General features: G+C 41.3%; 1 protein-coding gene across 2 annotated transcripts in view; it reads right to left on the bottom strand.

Moving 5' to 3' along the window:
• Nucleotides 1-20,634, bottom strand: part of LOC146518823 (arf-GAP with coiled-coil, ANK repeat and PH domain-containing protein 3-like) — a 56,684-nt gene that overhangs the window by 8,134 nt on the left and 27,916 nt on the right. Inside the window, exons 3-21 of one of the 2 annotated variants that reach the window (XM_085160324.1) lie at nucleotides 17,578-17,697; nucleotides 17,159-17,212; nucleotides 13,817-13,875; nucleotides 13,333-13,516; nucleotides 13,112-13,156; nucleotides 12,904-12,999; nucleotides 12,688-12,762; nucleotides 11,070-11,081; nucleotides 4,328-4,440; nucleotides 3,966-4,017; nucleotides 3,657-3,757; nucleotides 3,415-3,526; nucleotides 3,064-3,296; nucleotides 1,780-1,849; nucleotides 1,519-1,613; nucleotides 1,219-1,439; nucleotides 1,035-1,124; nucleotides 700-792; nucleotides 362-585 (exon numbers count right to left, since the gene is read on the bottom strand). In XM_085160324.1, coding sequence (XP_085016450.1) covers nucleotides 362-585; nucleotides 700-792; nucleotides 1,035-1,124; nucleotides 1,219-1,439; nucleotides 1,519-1,613; nucleotides 1,780-1,849; nucleotides 3,064-3,296; nucleotides 3,415-3,526; nucleotides 3,657-3,757; nucleotides 3,966-4,017; nucleotides 4,328-4,440; nucleotides 11,070-11,081; nucleotides 12,688-12,762; nucleotides 12,904-12,999; nucleotides 13,112-13,156; nucleotides 13,333-13,516; nucleotides 13,817-13,875; nucleotides 17,159-17,212; nucleotides 17,578-17,697 — 2,049 coding nt within the window. Of the gene's footprint in view, nucleotides 1-361; nucleotides 586-699; nucleotides 793-1,034; nucleotides 1,128-1,218; nucleotides 1,440-1,518; nucleotides 1,614-1,779; nucleotides 1,850-3,063; nucleotides 3,297-3,414; nucleotides 3,527-3,656; nucleotides 3,758-3,965; nucleotides 4,018-4,327; nucleotides 4,441-11,069; nucleotides 11,082-12,687; nucleotides 12,763-12,903; nucleotides 13,000-13,111; nucleotides 13,157-13,332; nucleotides 13,517-13,816; nucleotides 13,876-17,158; nucleotides 17,213-17,577; nucleotides 17,698-20,634 lie in introns of both variants that reach the window. The other variant, XM_085160323.1, reaches the window with a different exon arrangement.

Here is a 20,634-nt window from a genome sequence, read left to right as displayed (position 1 = left end):
GGTTGGATGGTATTAAAAATGTGGAGGGGAACCCCCCCCCCTCCAAACCCCACAATTCTCTCATAATGCCAATAGTACCATCCATACCATCCAGGTGGGAGAGACATGCAGCAGCATGTAGATATCCACCCTAAACAGAAACTGGCTTAAAAGGGTGGAGAGCATGTGTCACCTGCAAGCAAAGCCGGCAAGAACCAGTTTCTCCAGCACCTTCATGACATTTAACATCAAGGGCACTGGTCTGAAGTCACTTAACAATTAAACAGATAAACTAAATTTAATAAATGAAATTATTCATTTACATCCACATCACTTTATCCAAACCAAAACACCCACACATGTTTATCACAGAGTGTCTCACCCCTATCACAGCCTGAATGAGAGGTGTTTTTCCCTCCTCTTCCTCGCAAGCGGCGTGTACGTCAGCACCGTGTGCCAAAGCCTCCGCCATGAGCGGCAAGTTGTGGAGTCGGGAGGATCGGTATAGGAGTGCGCCAGGGTGGAGTTCTCTTGGGTCTTCAGGGTCTGAGGATACTTCCTGTTCAATTTCCACCTCACCACTGGAGGACTCCTCTGATTCCTCTTCTGTGTGTGAATAATTTAACATGAGAATGAGCGACAATAGAAGTACATGTAACACGATTTAATTTAAATTGTAGCTAGTTACACTGGTGGCACACAGCCCACAAGCACACGTACCTTCCTCTGTTACACTGTCCACCACTGAGCCAAAGGCCAGGACGTCTGTGCTCCCGTCAGTACTTCCTCCCAGGCCGCTGTCGCTACTGAGACCTGCAGGGCCAAGCATTGCCAAGCCACGGACACGTTAATCATTACTTAGCACAAACTGCATTACATAAAGACACGTTATCGGTTGGATTGCTCAGGAAATCACAAATATGTGGAAAACTGCTATAAGAACTTCAGTTTCTGAGTTATTTTGTTTCACTGTGGAGCCTTTACCTAAAATCTTCTCTAATGTCTACAATAACAATGCACTGTATCTGTATCAACACATTGTGTAGAGGACTTACTGCGAGGACCGGAGCCAGTGTCAAAGTAGGAAAATAATGAGTCCAACTCATCTGGACAGAACAGTGAGTCCCGGCGAAACTTTGCTGCAGCTGCTGCAGGAGAATAAAAGATCAGAACAAGAGCTCAGTCTGGGCTTCACAGTGTGTTTGGTTCGATCACCACATCACAAGTCCCCACACTGACCTGCTGAGAGGTTTGCCGGCGAGGCGCTGCCAGGTTCATATCGGTGATATTTCCTACGAGCCTTGTTGGGTGCCCGAACAGAGCTGCTGTGTCGCTGGCATTTCTTCACTGTCCAAGGGCGGGACTTCCTTTCACCTTGCACGAGCGCTTCACTGCCACTCATCTTCTTCAGGAAGCGTTTCTCAACGTATTTAGATTTGATCCAGGCCTCTTTCTCCTGTCTGGAGGTAAATGACCATAAGAAAGAAGGTAAAAGGTATCTTTAGAGTCTTGGAAAAATTACGCTGGATAGAAACTGACCTTGAACTGGAGGGGCCTGGTTTTTTTGCTCCGAGTTCTTCACAGGATCCCTCATAAATCTGGTTGATCACAGTATTCCCCAATTCACACATCAGCTAAATATAAGATGAGAGAGACAACACAGAAAGTGAACATTTTTTTAAAAGGGCTAATTAAAATTGCATTAGCAATGAACTAAAGGAATAAGACATGTAACTCTGCTGGGGGGAAAAACATGGCAGAGAGAAGATGAGCTGTAGGCAAAGCGTTAAGAAGGCGCACCTTAAGTAATTCTGGCTCCCACGAGTCTAACGTCAGTGAACGCACTTTAGAGAAATGGACCCCTAAACTCCTGAAAGAAACAAGAAAAAGAGAGTTTAAAAATAGTTTTTATCCAACCGGAAGATCTTAGCACAATCTTACTTTTGCTACTTTTATTTAAACTGCCTGGGGCGGCAGATGTCTGAAGCTATGCTCATAAGACCCTGGAGTAAAAACAGTATTGTCTTATTACTTAAAATATACACAAACGTGACAAATCCAGTATGAAAAACCATAGATTTGTGCTTTTTTTCTTATTAATATTACATATACATTTATTTAATTTTAATTCTAGTGCAGCCAGCCTTTTTATGGATACAGTTTTGACTGATAAGCCTACATGATGGAAAGTTTGACATATCAAAAAAGAACTGATACACTTGTGTGAACGTGAATGTAACGGGATGCTTGAATGCAGATGATTAAACAGGCATGTGTTAAAAACAAGCAGAAGCAGGGCAAATGTCAGTCACACAGATATGTGATGTATTGTTCTCTTCTCTGGAAAGGAACATCTTTTTTTGTAAATAGCCTTACTAAACTAGGACAGTTGCATTTTAAAGGTTAGGCAATCAGGAAAAACTCACCAGAGACAACAGAGAAAACAAACTGACAAAGCAGGTTTAAAGTCCAGTTTGTTTGCCTGGTTTGTTCACTGCAGGCATTCAGTTTGATTTGACCACGTATGCATGTGGTATGATTGTCACCCATGCCCAACGCTTCCTCAATAACAAGTTAAGTAATCAAATAAATATGTGAGCAGAAGTGTGTCACCACTTCTACAATGTAGTCACAAACTAGAAAAAAGTTATGAATGTAATGCTCTGCATAAGGTTATTGAGGGCTGTGTGAATGCAACCTAGCAGGGGAATGAGGATGGGGTCAATCTGTCATGACTATCATGGGTTTTGGTCTTGTTTTGATGACTATCATTTAGATTGTGTTAGTATACTTCTGAGCTCCTAATTTCTTTTTAGACCTTCATTATATGTTTGAATTTCTGTTTACTTATAGCCTTAGTCTCATCTATGTTCTTTGTCATGCTGTCTGTGTATTCAGCTTGTTTGCTTGCGTGAGCTCCCCTTTGTGGCTTCACCTGTTGGAAGTCAGCCAAAATAAATGGCTCACTTCTTGTTAATTTTGACTGCCTCCTACATCACGTATTTCGGGGTCTTTAAAAGATTTACAGTCCACAGGGTCTGTGTGATTGTTGCACAATAACTGCAGCCTTTAGTGTACAGTCACCTGTGGATCCCTGAGCACTCAATGCAGAGCAGCACTCCCAGGTTGATAGAGGCCCAGCAGGGAGCCGTTTGGCCACAGTCACTGCACAGCTCATTGCCTGGCAGGCTCTGCACCCGCTGGAGGAGGCTCTCTCCTCCTCCCCGAACTCCCTTATCAGCCCTCTCTCCTCTCTCTCTGGGTTCACTGGCGGAGTCAATGCTGCTGGTGGAGGGTGAGGCAGTCCGGTCCAATCGCTGTGAAGATGGAGTTACAAGTTAGCGATGGAGACTTGATAAAATTTAAGGAAAAATAAAGGCTTGCATTACAGGATTGTGTAAGTGTTATTGTAAGTGGTTATGTGTTTGTTTTCACCTCGATGTAATAGTTGTCGGTGATGTCCTTGTAAGCAGAAGCGATGCTTGCCTGGACGGCCTGGATCCATGCCTGCCTCAGCTTCTCGGACTCAGCCTGCAGCATGCAGCTCCTAAAGGTTTAGAAAAACTAGTTATAAACATCTTGATCTGTTTAATATTTTAGCTTAAGTCTGTCCCAATCTGAAAAAAAATAAAAAATAAAGTTGAGCTTATTCTGGAGTGAATAATACACACACTTACTTAGTGGGTGAAACCACCTCAAAGCAGAACCGCCTCTCATTATCTTCACATGGTTTGACTGAGCACAACCTCAAATCCTCAACAACCACTGTCAAAGAATCCTGCCATTGAAAAAGGGGAGTGCCAAAAAACACAAAGCTTAGTGACAGGATCGACAGGAAAGACAAGACATTGGTTGACCTGCTATTATACAAATGGTGGCAAATAGAATTCAGAACTCTAAACTGTGTAGGTTAGCTAGAGTGGTGACAGAATCTTAGCATAAGGACCCCAAAACGGTAGATTTACATTTACAAAATTAGACTGTACCTTGAGTTTCTTTTGGTAGACCAGCTGGCTGTTTTGTATAGAAAACCACCGCCTGGAGGGGGTTGAAGGTATGAAATCAGACTGTTAGAGTGACAGAGATAGGCTGACTCAAATGCTGAAGTCTACTTTCAGTACTGAACCAATGGAATGAAATCAACTAACTTAGTAGAGCTCAACAAAGCACATTCCTTCTTCAGTTATTCTACATAGAAATCTGAGAGCTCACAGGCAATAAAGTTGGAAAGATGAGCTTTTTACCCCCATCTTGTCACATTAGTGTATTTTCCATATGAACAGGTTATGGCTGATTTGTGAGCTAACCTCGATTCTATTTTGTTATATATCGTAACTTTCCAGTTTACCTATTCCAGGTCTTGAATGCATTGCTGGCCCTCTTAAAGAGGTAGCCCTCCATAACCACACCATTGGGTGCATCCACATTGAATTCCAGCTTAGGGTCATCATAGGAAAAATCCTGCGAAGAGAACATATGAAGTAATTATTTGTGTGAAACAATCAGTGTAAAGTCCACAACAAATGTCTGGGTAACCTTATCGGGAGCTCATACAATAGCTGTGCCTCCTCAATAATCAGTGTCCTCTCTACAACACAATTAGTTTACATTTAAAGATTGTGTCAGGATTTCTTGACCATTCAGCTAAACCTTTTGTACCTATTTGTATATCTAAGATTAGCCAAGAAGGGTCTCTAAAGTCAGATGCCACCTGGTCAGCAAAGTGAAGAACAAAAGCACACAGATTGTGAAATGAGAGCTGAGGCTCAGGTTTGCTTATCTTAGGTGACACTTTGATCTGAGGGAGTACTAAACATATGGCACACTAGTAGGCACACAAACTTTCTACTCAGGGAAACCCTGTAATTTTCCACTTTCCTTTAGCTTTGTTAAAAGCATAAAAGCCTTTTCACTGATTCCTTGCCACAAAGTCACCTCCCATTCAGGCACGTGCAGAGGGGGGGGCTAGAGGGGCTTGAGCACCCGCCCCTTTCCTGATGGGTGCCCAAAGTGCCCTTTTGTTGAGGCAACTTTAAAAAAAAACTATTATTATTATTATTATTTAATGTGTGTGTGTGTGCGGAGTCCTGTCTGTGCCCCTCAACAATAATATTTAACTATTAATCACAGTTTTGCTAAATAAAAGGATCTGGCTTGCATCAGTCACGTGAACACATTTAACCAATGATCGCCCTTGACGGCAGAACGCGCTGGTTACGAGCCGGGAACAAGCTCACAAAGAGCACGCGCATTTTTTGCGGTCCGGAGCTGTAGGAGAAACACAAGTTAACTCAGAGACACAGACTGATGCGACAAAACCAGTAAGTAGGTGTACAGCGTACACTGTAGTGTATAGCACCCAGGAGTATTAGCTTATTACGTACACGTTGGTAAGTTGAAACAAACGAGCGTGCTGTGTGTGCAACAGCGCGACGAACAGTACCTGTCCTTTTATTAACTGCACAAGTAGTGCTGGTCATAGCTGCTGGCTACCTGTGTAAGGCTGTCATGGGTCTGTAGCTCTGTCACCATTTTAGGGAACATATTTAGTTTTAAAGTAAGTTTCCGGGCTTTTCCTGCCTTTCTGGAGGGATTATATTTCACTAAAAAACGATCTAATATGCATGTCCACATAATTATGCATTATTATAATTAGAATATATTAAAAAACACATGCTGTATTTTAAAGAACATACATTAGGAAGCAGATTATATTAGATTTATATTTTAAATAAGACAAAATTTGGATTTTACTGCAGTAAAATGATTGTATCTCTACAGTTTAAAAATGTAATAAGCTTTGCCCCTGCACAGAGTGGATAGTGAAACAAATGGAATCATAAATACATTATTTCATATTTATTACTTCCCCCCTCCTCATTGCTTTATTATTGTAGCTCTAGTAATAAATAATAATGTAAGGATTCTGGATCAGCACAGTGATGCCCATAGTATACACAGTATTCTAAAGAAGGTCTAAAATGTCACTGTGTGTGCGTGCATGTGTTTGTTTTATTTAGATGGGTTTTTTTTTAAATTATTACTAATGATATAACATTGTCCAGACATGGCTGGTAAGGACATGAGGAGGAAACAGTAGGAGCTGTGTGAGGCTACTAAAGGCAGGGCTATAACATTTTTCTGTCCTCATTTTATTATAGATTAAGTGCTGGAGTTGTTAGGTGTGGATAATTAGATTATAGTTTATTGCAATAGCAAGTTGTGCCTTGTTCTCAGATAGACAGCAAGTGGAGAGATATGTATGAAATGATGGGATGGAAGGAAGAAGAGAAGCAAAGAGTGATTCACAGGCAGAGCAGAGTTTATTTCTCACAGTTTTTTGTTGCCTTATGGTTCCAAGCGCTGTCACCAATCTTTACATTTTGTTATTATCTCATGACACTTGTTTAATCAGCTACCATCTCTCCTATGGACTTTTTAATGTCTACAGTCTCAGATCAACACAGCCCTGCCCTCCAGCACTATCAGCAGCAACCCCTCAACAGCAACGTTGTACCCATCAGGTAAAACATCGGCTATGTTTGCTTTGCCTTGTTGCCCATATTAGATTCTTGATGAATGTGTGTTGTTGTTATTCAGCCTGGTTCAATGTGCCCCTTTTTAACTTTGAGCACCCGCCCCTTTAAACCTCTCTGCACGGCCCTGCTCCCATTCACTGAAACGAACGGATCCAGACATAAGATAAGTAGGTGAACTGCCATGTGACACGGAGGTACTATAATAACACAAAATTCTTCAGAAACAATTCTTCCAAAACATGCAGGCCCTAGAAAGCAAAAACATGATGTGACGCGGTACAACAGCTTGGTTCTCCACCAGAACCTGGAGGTATTTCCAAGTGATTCAAGAGCCACTTATGCGCAACATTTGCTGGAGAGCAGTAGGCTAGTTGTAGGCTCTCCAACTGGGCGTTTTTGCACCAACTTTATAGAAAAAAAAGACAGAAGAACATTTGGAGGAACACCCGTGTTCGCATTTCCCTTAACTCCAGTTTTCCCTCATGCAGCTAATTGTTGCATTTTAAACTTTTAAACCTGTTGTCTGTTCACCAATGGAAAAGGGAACACAGCGTACAAGAGTCGAACAGAAGCTCTCATCAAAACTTCAGGTTAAATAAATAAAAGCTCACCAGTGTGTAGCTCAGCATGCCAAGTATCTTCATCTTTATCACACTGACATCCAGCAGCATTACGATGTCGACAGGAAAATAAAAGCTTAAATTCATAAATAAATGACGATAAAGGAGACAAATGTGCTCCTCACGGGAGTCCAGACACACACTGTCAAAGAGGAACAGCGACACGCTCGTGCCGCTCCTCCGGCCGCGTGGACCCGGCGCGGGCGCACATTAGCATACAGCTGTCACCGTGTCCTCGCGCCCCGCGGGGGTGACCCCTGCAGCGCCTGCTGAAGATCAAACGTTTCATTTTCCTGCTGCATGTGAGGCCCTAAACGTAGCCATACCTCATCCCCGCCCCACCCGCGATTTAAGGCTGCCCTTTCACCCCCGCCCGAGCGTCTTCTGTGGGAGTCAGCTTTCCATCTGTCTGCAGCTCTAAAACTTTTTCCTGCTTAATCAAGCTGACATTATTGCTCCCCAAACACCAGCCCGGAGCACCCTCTTCCCACCTTAAATCAGCCGGGACCGCGCAAGAATGCAGCGACTAGCCCAAAGGCGCTGGAGGCTGCATAGCGCCACTGAGCCAAACTGCCCAATTAAGTCACTGTGAGCCCCGCAGCTGAATTCTACTGATTCGCTTCAATTATAAGTTACACTAATTGATACAATTTAGTAATGAAAAACTTAAACACACATAAGCTTCTGCTGCTGGGGGCTTCCCATGATGCACTTGGTCACTCTGTCTTTTCACTACTGCATTTAATCATTAGCAATTCTTAAACTCTGACTCTCCAGTAGTTTGCCTTTTGTGCTGCCTCCCTCTGTGCTCTTCTCTTTCCTCTCACACCCAACCAGTCCCTGCTCCTGTGGTTCCATTGGTGATTTCTTCCTGCTAAAAGGGAGCTTTTCCTTCCCAAGGTCGCCAAGTACTTGCTCATGGGGAATGTGTGATTGTTCTTTCTAATATTTTAGGGTTTTTACCTTACAGTATAAACTGAATTGAATCACTGATAAGTTATTGCAGTGCAAGCTCAGTTTTATTATTACATTCACAGTAGTTTTATTATCTGATTCACAGTAGTTTAGTGATTCTGTAGCAATTGTGGCACCCAGCATGACTTAGGAGGACACTGAGCCCATGGGCCTGTGCTGGTCAGACTTTGTACGGTACTCCACGTGTCTCTTTGAAGACTAAAAAGAGCTCATTCATCAGCTTTTGCATTTAGTTTTAAATCATAAAACAACAGGAAATGTGCTGAGGATAATGGGTAATATGCAAGGACGTAGCGCACAAGTAGCCCAAAGACGCAGTGAGCTGCATAATGGCACTGAGTCAAACAGTGGGCCCAAAACATATCAGTGAGGCTGTATGAGACATGTTGAACCAGTTCCATAATATACATATGTATATGTATATTACAAATACAAGTATTTGCATATAGTGAATTCCAGGTAACGCCCTCTAATAAGGCACCCACTGGAGCAGAACGGCACCTGTCTAACAACAATTCCTACAAAAAAAGATTTTAAAGGTGCCAAGCCTGAGCAGTCGCTATACAAACTGAAGATGTGTAATAACAATAACAACACAGCTCTTTTTTCCCCCTAAAAGCACTTTTTGTTTGGAAGCACTGCAGCTGTCACAAGTCCAAGCTGTTATGAGTCAAAAGGAAGCCCTTAATTCTAACACACAGAATAATTCGTATCTTTATACAAATATTTATGTCCCCTCCTGTCTTACAACCTTCAATTAGCCAGGACTGTTCAAGAATGCAGTGCACAAGTAGTCTAAAGGAACAGGAGGCTGCACAACAAAAGAGACCCTGAACATGCAATTTTGGCAACATACCAGTAAGGCTATGTAAGACATGTTGAAACATTTCCATACATTTGGAGGTATTGGAGGTAAACTGCATGTGATAATTTGCATATAGTGAATAACATTCCAGGCAATCATCTTCATGTCACTTCATGTTATGTAATAACCCATCACACCACGGACACGCAACGCACACTGAGCTGAAACAACACCTCAGGGACACCTCGGCAGTTGTCACCAGTCAACAGAAAACTATTACGAAAAAATACCTCATCCTAATACGCTGCAAGCAAACATGCGTGTAATCAAAGCAATATGGATATAGTTTGGGCAATTTATTGATAAAGGCGGTTAAGGAAATGTTTAGTATTAACACCGTAGTTTTTTTCTGGTGTATTTGCGTTTGCTTGATTTAAAAATGTTGTGCAGTTAAAAGTGGTGACAATGAAGGAGCAGAGAGTTGAGGCCCTGGTTCCCCAGGGAGCCACAATGATGTTCTGCACACATACAAAAAAGAGCTGCTGTGAAAGAAAGGCGCGAGGGAGCGTGTGATCTGTGCAGGAGGACGGGCTGAGATGGGGAGGGAGCCGCCGGGGCAATCAAAGAAGCGCGAGGTAAAGAAGAAGAACCCACTGTGTAAGTATGCAATGGCTAAAATGGTTTCTCAGTCATCACCTGATTACTGTTTCTGCTTCATCCTAATGCCAACAATGCCCCTTTCAGATAACCCTACACTAATATATTTATCTGTGCTCATCCCTTATTAACTTCTCTGCAAATAAAGCAGGCGGGCTTAACTACTTCCATGAATTGGTCTTATTTTTACCCTGAGTGCTGAAGTTACTCTTAATAAAGAATGCATTGCATCTATAATTCACAGCTTCTGCCGTCTCATAGCGCCCCTTCCCACACTACTACATTTGCATATGGAAGGAATATCAGAAACAACAGACAGTGTTCAGTGGAAAAATTTTTTTTAAATGGCTCGTGGCAGCGTTTTCTCTTTAATCTCTTGATGCAGTGATGCTTTTTCTGTCTTCATGTTACTTCAGGTCTTTTTCTTGATAAAAGCACTTCCTGAGAAAGACCAGACATCTGATTTGAAAGAGCTTTGAGTTTTTCCCTCTTTGAGAGAGACGGCCTCCGTCATCTGTCTCGCCCTGCTGTCTGGATCTTTCACTTTTTTTCCTCTCTTCATCTTTTTGTAATCTATTTCCATTGCTTGCCCTTACATTCAAGACCCGGCTGTGCATCTTAATGCCATCTGTTGACTTTGGCTGTAAACTGGCAGTTGTAACTTTTGGTTTTCTGACCTGTCAGAATGAGGATTGGTTCTGCAAAGACACCAAAAAGGCAGAGCTGGCTCCAAAAAACAAAAAAACAGTGCTGGCACTGGCACTTTGTTGGTGATAGACAGATGTTTGATCATCAGATCATCACCACCCCTGCTTCGATATTTTTACACACAGACTGTAATGATTTATTTAACAATTGAATATAATAATCTGTGTTGTTTTGGTGACTTATTTTAGAGTCTTACACTCTTATAAAAACTGTTTAAGAGCAAGTCTGTGCTAGAAATTTCAAGAAGGGCACATCGGTGTGACACGCGTCAGCGCCTTCAGACAAATACTGATGTTAATGTCTCTCCCACGCAAACACAGTCTCGCTTTATGCTTACAAAAAGGCACACTGATTTATGCATCAGTCGAGCTAGTGAAACAACTACTACCACTGCTACACATACACAATGACTGGTAGACAAAGATCTTCTGGGGCAGGACAATTTACAGGTTTTCAGGAAAGTGAGATTACTTTCATTTTATTTTTAATTTCCAGACAATGTGTCCTTGAGAGCTAGAGTACAAACTTCAAGGATCAGCTGAAAACCTATACCAGTCGACACAAGAAACCTGACACCTAGAGCCAAACAGGCCAGGTCAAAATACGGGCTAACAATTGCAAAGCAGGTCTGTGTTTCTTGAACCGTCCATTACTGCAATGTTCCACACACTTTTTTCTTTTAAAACCCAAATAAAAAAAAATCTAACATACATGTGGTTCATTTTAACCAGTAAGCCAAGGTTAAGGTACAGAGAGAGAGAGAAAAAAAACAAAAAACAAACTCACCTGCATCAGAGTCTGTGAGGAAGAGGCCAAGCAAGGACACAGTGAAGAGAGAGAGTGAGAGAGGGGGAAGAAATGCATTAGAGGAGGAACATGACTGCGTTAATTTCACCAGAACAAACTAAATAAGAATAAATATGTGCAACTGATGGTGTCACAAGCGAACGACATCAGAGAGCTCCTGAAAAATACACACATAAAACAGCTGTTCCTGATTAAAAGAACTACAGCATGTTACACGTGAAGCATTATTTTTCTAAAACCATCAGAAATGAAGCCCAGTGGCACAATTAAATGCACGTTTTATGGATTAAAAAGGACGAGTTGCTGAAAGGTCATTAATCCATGCACAAAGCTGTTTGTCGAGTCTGGCAGGATGCCTTCCCTGGGCAACTAAATTGATCGGAGGGAAGGGCCTCTGGCAGAAAAACAGGCATGCTTTTGGCATTTCTTCTGGCAACAGATGGATGATTTTTCTTATGCATCTGTGCATGTGTGTGGCTACTGGGGGGATGGGGATGGTTAAAGAGTTGCTTTTCTTCAAGCGGAGTGAGCCATGCATGTTTAGGGGACTTGTTCTTACTGTAACCCTGAATGCAAAACGCAGAATGCCGTCTATCAGTGTCTCGCAAACCTTAGACAGTAAACAGGACAGTGGCATTTACTAAACAAACATAAATAGTTCAAGGCTTTGTTTTCCTCATGAAGGCATCTGTGGTCTCTGTAAGATCTGATTCGCTTTGTTATTTTAATGCTGCCAGTTACATACCACTTTTAACTCCGGTGTTTTACTGAACTTCTCCTGAATTAGGAGGTGACTGACATGCTAAATGACAAAAAGAAATTCCTTTCAGCAACCTTTAAGGAAACATATCTAACATTCTGGTCAGCATAGACAATATCTGATGAGCATTTCAGATTTCACTATCAGTGCAAGGCCTCCTATGCTACTACAGGAGAATCTGCACAGACCTGTGCAGTGACTGCAAAAAGAGAAGCTGGAAATAGTCGTGAAAAGGCTAAGCTTTAGTATTTATGAAAATACAGATGATGTAGAGCCTCCACGCCATCTGTTTATTTTGTATTCTGATCTATTAGCATCATTACGAATGATCTCTCTCCAGTAGTTTGTTTTTTGTCTCATCACCCTCAAGCGGTCTCGGTGGATGGCTGCTTGTCCCTGAGTCGGTGTATCTAATATCCCTGTTGCTCCTACTTCATCATAACGATGCTGGTCCAGGATCAACAGTGCAGCTGACCAATAATGTTTATGATGTCATAGCTTTGCAATGTGGAAATTTATATAAATCTGTTCATACAAAACTCTCTTCTGGAACGAGAAACATTTCATGGTGAGTATTTCAGGTGTTTTCTTTATTAATTTATACAGTAGAATAAATATATTATGAAGATATATTGGTTCTTAGCTGAATTTAGGTTATTCGTGGTGTTGCTGGACCAACATTATTATGATGATGAAGGAAGAACATCAACGAGGGGATTCAGATTGTGATCCCTGAGCCTGCTTCTAGTTCCTATTAAAAATAGGTTTTTCCCTCCCACTGCTGCCAAGTGCGTGCTCAAAGGGGGTTGTGTGATTGTTGGGGTGATGGTGTCTCACTCTCTGCTGGATGAGGGCGTGTTTGTGCTCCAGCTCCCTCTTCTCCACGGCCGAGTCAATGACCAGCTGATCTAGCTGCATAGAAGACAAGATCACATATGCAGCAGGAGCAGTGAGTGAAAAATAAAATATGTTTGTAAAATTAAAGGATAATGAAACTAGAAACCACATGGTATGGTTTCTTTATTATGTTTTGGGTTTGCTTGTTTTGTTTACCTGTGCAGCCAGTTTTTTCATATAGGGGTCAATCTCATCCAAGATGTTAAAGCCTTGTTGGAACAAAGTATACTGGGCTCGCATGAATGACAGCATCTGTAGCAGACAAAGGAAGTCAAATGACAAAGTTAAAACACCTTGCACAGGCATACATATATGCTGTATATGTATAATTATGTGACGATACAGATGGATCCGAGTCACTCACTGCATCCAGGATTTCAAACTTCTTCTTGGCTTGAAGCACATTAATCTGCCAGAAATGAAGAGAAAAGGAAAATTATACATTTTAGACTTCATGTTTGAGATGTACAGGAGAGACCTGAGAGCAGATCAAGAGTCCGTGCATGGGTTCAACAGAAGTTGACTCACAGTGCCACCTATTGGAAAACACTAGTAATAACAAGTAGAGTGTTCCGTGTGCCTCACCTGTAGCACGTAGTCCAGGGCCAGGTGCCGAAAAGCTTTGCGGCTGAGGATGAGAGCCTGCGTCGCCTCCTCCGCCTCATGCACCTTGTTCCTGGGTGCCTGCGCGTTCTTCACCTGCGCCAGCTCCATATCCTCACGCACTCGATCAAACTGCTTCTTGGTATCCTTGAACTTCCGTATATCCCTGGTGCAAGCACCATGAAGCACAAAGGTAAGAATTCACCGATTTTTTTGCCACATCAGAAACGGTGAGATCGAAATTCTTAATTTCTGTTATTACTGGGAGATTTCTGCTTGTGAGTACAAAAATGCACACTTAACACAACAATTAGGGGACTAGATAGAAATCTTAAAACATGAAGTTACTTATAAAAACAGACATTGTGCCATCTAGTTTTCATATAGCTAGTGGTTTAACATCTTGTTCACTTGTCCTCACCTCTCTTAAGTGCTTAAATCTACTCAAATGTGATGTGATACTCACTCTTTAATGAAGGTGTGAAGCTGCTGTTTGATGGACCTCTGAGCCTGGTCAAACAAAATCTGCGAGCAGACGGAAGGAAGAGATATCATGTGAGATACAGTGCACAGCAGTTAAAGAGCAAGCAATGAATATGTCTGAAAATCTGTAGTTCTCCGATCTGGGCACAAGATGGCATTATGATCCCTTTCATGTGATTACTTTAACGGCTTCAGCCACAAGCAGAGAGGAGCTGAAGGAAATGAGAAAAGCGAGCACACACGTGAACACACTCAGCTACCGCCTCAGTAGGTTTTTAGCAATATTTGAGCCCACATTTTACTTCCTGTTAAGTATGGGTTTCCCTTTCCTGACTGTCTCATCCTCTTTTCCCTCCACTTCTCATGCATTGTAACCAACTCTTCTCTCGACCATAGGAAGTGAGTTTGTTTCAATTTTTATATTGTTGATATTATCCTAGACTATATTAAGGCCGTGTGCCTTGTTGATTCATCTTTGTGCAACACACGTGCACACAAGCTCACGCAGAGACTTACAGTAATTGTGATTGCTTTATAATCACACACATGCGGACAGTGAACACAACAATCACTTTTGGTATCCTATGGATTAAACTTTCTATAGCAATCCCTAGTTTGCAAGCATACACATTGAGGATTATGGGCTTAGTGTACATGTAAGCCTCCGACCACATGACATCTCTGCAGGGCCTGATAACACACGGCGGATGAGACTCAGATTTTTTGCTTGAGGTGGCTTGTCATTCTGCAAATGTAGAGCACACTCAGTGTGGAAATTTGAAGTGGACAACGTCGAGCGTTGGAATGCTTTATTCCTTCATAAGCATGTGTGAACTTCCCACAGAGCCTGTCTTTTAAGTATTGTGCAATGGATTCTTAAAATAAGGAGGAAAGACTTTGCAACTCCTCCCATGTCTCCTTTCACTGGAAACACTTCAATCAATGTTTAATTAGTGCAACAAGAAATAGCCACAATTAAATGACTACATTATTTTAGTCAGCAGATAATGTATAAAAGTATTACATTTGTTATATATAATTAACATAACAAGCATAAAGAATGACGAGATATTTTGAGAATATTTACCTTAAACTCAGCTCAACTAACTAAACTGAAATTAATCTATTATCCTCTAGTTCCCCTCTGTGACTAATAAACAATTTAAAATAAATCATTAAGAAATTGTGAGGAAATAACCCATAATCCCAATAAAATGAAGTATAATCCTTTCACACATATCTCACCGTGGATTCATGATTAAGAAAGCTACTTTCACCTGCTCCCTTATTAACAAGAGGTCATCACTGCGGGGGGCGCATGTTTGATTTGTCCGGATGTACACCGGATGCCCTTTCTGAAGCAATCCCAAAGGGGATTTGTGTCTCCTGCCCTTGACAGAACCAGGGATTGTTTGGAGGTACTACCATGCATTCATCATTAAAATGCTGAAAAGGGAAAACTACCTGAGAAAATTTTTAATAAATGATGTGTAATCAGACTGCACTGACACAACACTGAATTGTGTTGAGCAAAATAGTGACCAAAACGGGGTGTAAGCTATCTGAAGTTTCATGGAAAAGAAATGAAACCCAAAACAATTTCCGTACATCTGATAGAAACTAATCCAAATGTTCCACTCAGGCCTGCACTTGATTATAATGCCTTGGGCTCGACCCAGCCCAACCTACATAATGTCAGCACTCATGGATATACTCATGGAAAGCCAAAGCTCTTTTTTGCTTGTGGCCAAATAAGAACAGTGATCATCAACAGAAATATATCACAGTATAGAAAATCGCACAATGCTGTCAATAGGTACTCAAACGACAAGAAAAAAAAAGAAAAAAAGAAATCTGCTCAGTTTCACTTTTTTAAGCTTCCTAATCTGTTGCTGAGACTGATCCATGTTTGAATGTAAACACATTTGGTTATATAATTTACTGAGAGATCAGTTTTTCTTTTGAATGCCCTTGTTTATGCTCGACAGCTGAAAAGCCTTAGGAACAGGCACTGATTGGTTAAGTAAAGACACTAAGGCTGCTTTTTATTAGGCTAACACATCTCCTTGATTCTCTTTCTCATAACTCTTCCTCACATCATCCTCATCATGATGGATGTGTAAGAGAGATGGATGTTGGTCCTCTTCTCATATTTCAGGGAATTGAAGCTTCTCCATGAGGGTGACGGCACAGCAAACCGTGGGACTATGTTAGTAGATAAGATGCAGGGAAGTATAAGTTAGCAAAGGACTTCATCCTTTATTTTTTCCTTCCCTTGTTTATTCATAAAATCTGCTAAACAAACACTCTTGTAGAAGGGTGAATGAAGGGAAAGCAAGAAAAAAGGCTTCACAGAGGATGCACTGAGATGGTGTGAAAGAGCAGCGGAAAAGAAACAGCGTTCTTAAAATTGGTGCTCTATGTAATATAAGCAAGGACTGCAGACATTACATAACGTGTAATGGATAGAAAGGAAAAGAGTACACCGCGTCTATAAAAAAAGGAAATTATTGGTCTGATGTGGCTAATGGATCCTATGTAATAAGCAAAGATTTGATTTGATTTTAAAAAGGTGAAGTTGGAGATCATAACAGAACCATGCAATTGAAGAAGATTTATCTAAGGGGTAACTCACACTCTGTGGAATAAAAAACAGAAAGCTTCAGATCTTTTACATTTGTGTCTCTTTGTCACTTCCTTTTTTATTCTGTGTTTATTTTCTTCCCCCACTTCCCTTCATTGTCAATACTCTCCTTTGTTCCTAATTTTGTCATGCATGCGTGCATAACGCATAAACATGGACTTGAGTGAACATCTCAGAATATTACACACTGTCTTATATTGTCATGTCCTAATGATTACTGCTGATTACTTTAAAGTGCTGTAATATCTCTTTCTGCCTTGGGCTTTTTAAACCTGCATCATCATCTCAGCAGTGTGAGAAACCTTTCATAGAGTGAGAAATTTCGAGATCACACTTAGTCATGAGGAGAAATCACTCTGGAGTCATGTGGGGAAAACCTGTGAGTGTGTGAGTGTGCATGTGTGTGTTTATGCATTAACCTGCAATACACATCTGGTCCAGCATGTGGTTTGAATCAGACACACACATGATCACTGGCCAGTGTGGACAGATTCAAAGTCATTGAGTGATTTCACAGTTGAAGTGTTGTGTGTGTGTGTAAGGGTTGTGCACGGAGGCCCAGGAGGACTGCATGCCTGAAAGATGTTAATATGTCAGAAGACCTGGGCTGTACCTCAACCTCTCACCTGTGGCTACAACATACAGTGTGTCTGTGCGCGTGTGTGTGCAGATGTGTCTTACCGTGTGGTAATTGACCATCTCTTGGAGGCTTTCGCCACACTTTTCAAGGCATTCCTGTGATGTAGAGTGCACAGTGTAAGCATGGATTTCCATATGAACCTCAAAATCTTTCTCACATAACAAGATTTTCTCAACTTATCTATACATGAGTACACATTACACAGGAAACAGAGACCAAATGCCTTCCTAAAAAAACTATAAAGTCAGTTTCAGGTCTATATGCTTGCAGGCATGTAAAGTTTTAGTGTAAACATCTCCTGTTCAAATCAGGTCACCTCTTCCATGCACACAACAACTGGAGGAATGCATGCAGGAACGTCCAAGTCAAAGACAGAGGAGTCAGTTGCTAAGAACCTGGCACTCAAATATTACTCAGTGAATCTGAACTCAGTGTTGAAAATATCCTTGCTTCTACTCACCGATATCATCTCCTCTTTCTTGCACTGCTGGGACAGGTCTCTGATGCCGTTAACAAAGAGCTTGTTAGCGCTGACATAGGCCCTGCCGGCCTCGATCATCCCGCTGCATAGCTTCACCAACTAATGGGAGGTGTAAAAACATCACTTTAATGCCCCAAAAACAAGAACACTGTCTATTTAAAGACTTTTTACACAATGAGATGTGAGGATATTAATAGTCAAAATGATGACGTAAATCAAACAAAGCCTATAAGAATCTTTTGCTCACATGCTGAATGTGAGAGGACGCTCGAATGTGGAATAATATTAATTTTGGAGGCCAGCGCAGGCCTTACTGAAGCTGCTGTGTCAGGAATCCAACTGAGAAGCATGTATTTATTAAGAAAGTAACTAAATGAGCAAATGAAAAGATGGAAATGAAGAAGATGATCAAAGGCCACTGACTGTATTGCACAACTATAATTAAAGCGGCGTCCCAAATCCCACACACCAACTTACTCAAAACTTGGTACATAATAAATAGAGGAAATTTCAAACACTTGCTAATTAGCTCTGTGTTGTGCAACTCTACTGACAGATGCAAGGTTGCGTGACTGCAATATTTTCCAAAAGTAGAGTGCAAGCTCTTGCAAAACACACTTGATGGCATTACACAGCATGAAGAGGTCATCATGGCGTTCTGAGGTGCCTCAAGGAAAAAAATTGTTAATGTTTATTTATGGCTGGATCACCTTTTTGCTAAGCATTATAACCGAATTGGAGACAATTTAAATCTACTGCTGAAAAAAATAAGCAATAAACATTTTCTTGTGAAATATCTGAAATATACATTGTTGCAAAAAAAAAAAGCTTAATGCAAGCAATATAAAGACAGATGCAATTAGCAAACTTACTCCTCGTTAATGTTTTTATGGATGTTTTTACTAAAGTTTAAGTTGGCACTAGAAGGGGAATCTCCAAAGACAAATGCATTCAAGTACCAAATTTCATAGAAATGTGACTAACCTCAGAGCCAAGGCACCTTGATAAGCAGACTTTAGGTATTAAAAAGCTTTGGGAGTCAATACACAACACTGAGAATTTAATAATATAGTATATTGTATAATATAGTATGCAGCCAAAGTCATGTCAGGGTAAACTGAAATTCTAAACATAAATGTAAATTAACAAGCGCAGACAGTAAAAGTATGTATGCCTTTAAATGCCACATCATGACTTTCACTGTGACTGTTTTCCCGTTTTGCAAGTAATATGATAAGGTGCAGAAAGTTACACTGTCATTACCAATGCACTTATGCCGAAACACAACGTGTGTGTGTGTGTGTGTCTGCTGGCAAGGGGTGGGGTTGGGGGTTAAGAGAGAGTGTAGTAAACGTTTAATTATCACATTTGGTGCAAGCGTTCCCAAGGTTGTCTGTATGTGACTGTGGTTTACTGGGTGGCTGGCAGTAAGGGCTGCAGCCGCGTGAACGCTGCTAAAACGGGCTGCTGGGATCAAAAGCATCAGTTGCCAAATGTTCACACTCATGTTCACACAGTATGTTTTCTAAGATGCATAATGCAGTCCAAATTTTAACAGCATTTTTAGGAATCTGTAGAAAATCCAAAGAAGCACGATGCTGCTGCTCCTCCCAGGCTGGTCTGACAACATATATGTCAACAAATTGGTTGATGTAGGGAATGTGATCTCATTGAGTGCAGGCCTGAACCCCCCAGGGGTCTGAGGATGGCCATTAGAGGGACAAGCTGTGTGTCTGGATATAATAAATGGGTTGGAGCCAAAATGCCACATCTGGTGCCACACGACAGACCTTGCTGTGTTAATTGACCAAAACAATAACAGTATATTTGCAGCGTAACTGCAGAATCGCTGAGCAACGAGGTGAAGAATGTGAATTTTAATATTTTAACTAATTAGAAATGGTTCTGAGTACTGTTAGTGTTCTCTCAATAACAGCAACATTTCAGTATTCCAGTTAGCCGACGGACAGCACTAAATGTTTTCACACTTGTCAGAGAGATTCAGCTTTCATCCGTCATGTCCGTGTCCTGTCCTGAAAGCCTTTGCTGTCACCACAGGCAGCTTCAGGGCAGGTGGAGGACTCCTGCTGAACAGAACAAACCTCCCTGGTGGAAATCTATCTCCTCTGACGCTTTTCAGTTTTCAGTGAGGCTGAACTGGAGTTCATAGTTCAAAGTTCAAAGTTCATAAGGTCCTGCATTATCAGTTGGTGGCAGGAATGTTTATATGTGTAGAGAGTGAGGGGCTCTATTCACATGACTCCTTAATGATGAACTTTAATATTAAGTAAGTCCAAACCATCTAAATAAGCACTTTATTATTTAAACAAACTTAGGTGTTCACACTGAGGTTTGTTAGGCTGTTTGATGTTTGAAGAACTGTCTCAGATTCACCTTCAGAGAGAAGAAGAAAGAAGCTGCAGTAACACTATCTCCCACTCTAAATTCTCTTTGACTTCCACGTCTATTAGTTTATCTGAAGAAGCCTTTCAGCTCACTTCCTCAAGACAGTCATCCGGTCCATCCAGAGTTATCTCTGTAGCTAATTAGGTTTGATACAGCTATAAAATTTATTCCAGTCGTTCCATTTGCCTTTAAACCTTTAACCTCTCACTAATACCAAAGAGAACAGAGCCTGATCACAGTGATGCTGATGCGAAAGACTACACTTATGGAGTTACCTTAAGCTTCTTTTTCTAAATTATTCTGTTATATACTATGTGGAGAAAAGTACTGATACCTGTTTGGTATTAACATCAGTGTTTGTGCTAATGTTGATGCCAGAGGAGGTTTGAACTCTGCAGATCTCGAGTCAAAAGAGAGCTGGCACCTTTTATGCCTCACGCTCGGTGGCCCTACCCTGTAAGTTGATGTGTTCTGCCACTTTTTTGAGTGTCTGTCATTCCTAAAGAGATCAACTTTGCAAGTAATACCACTTACAGCTGATTGTGGGATATCAAGGAGGGAAAATACTTTAAAATTGACTTGTTCCAGTGGTTGCCTCCTATTACAGTACCACACTCAAATACAGTGAAC

Source organism: Neolamprologus multifasciatus, chromosome 5, assembly GCF_963576455.1.
Source record: "Neolamprologus multifasciatus chromosome 5, fNeoMul1.2, whole genome shotgun sequence".
Taxonomy (NCBI): Eukaryota; Metazoa; Chordata; class Actinopteri; order Cichliformes; family Cichlidae; genus Neolamprologus; species Neolamprologus multifasciatus.
The sequence above is the reverse complement of the archived record's forward strand: the minus strand, read 5'-3'. Positions and strand labels throughout refer to the sequence as shown.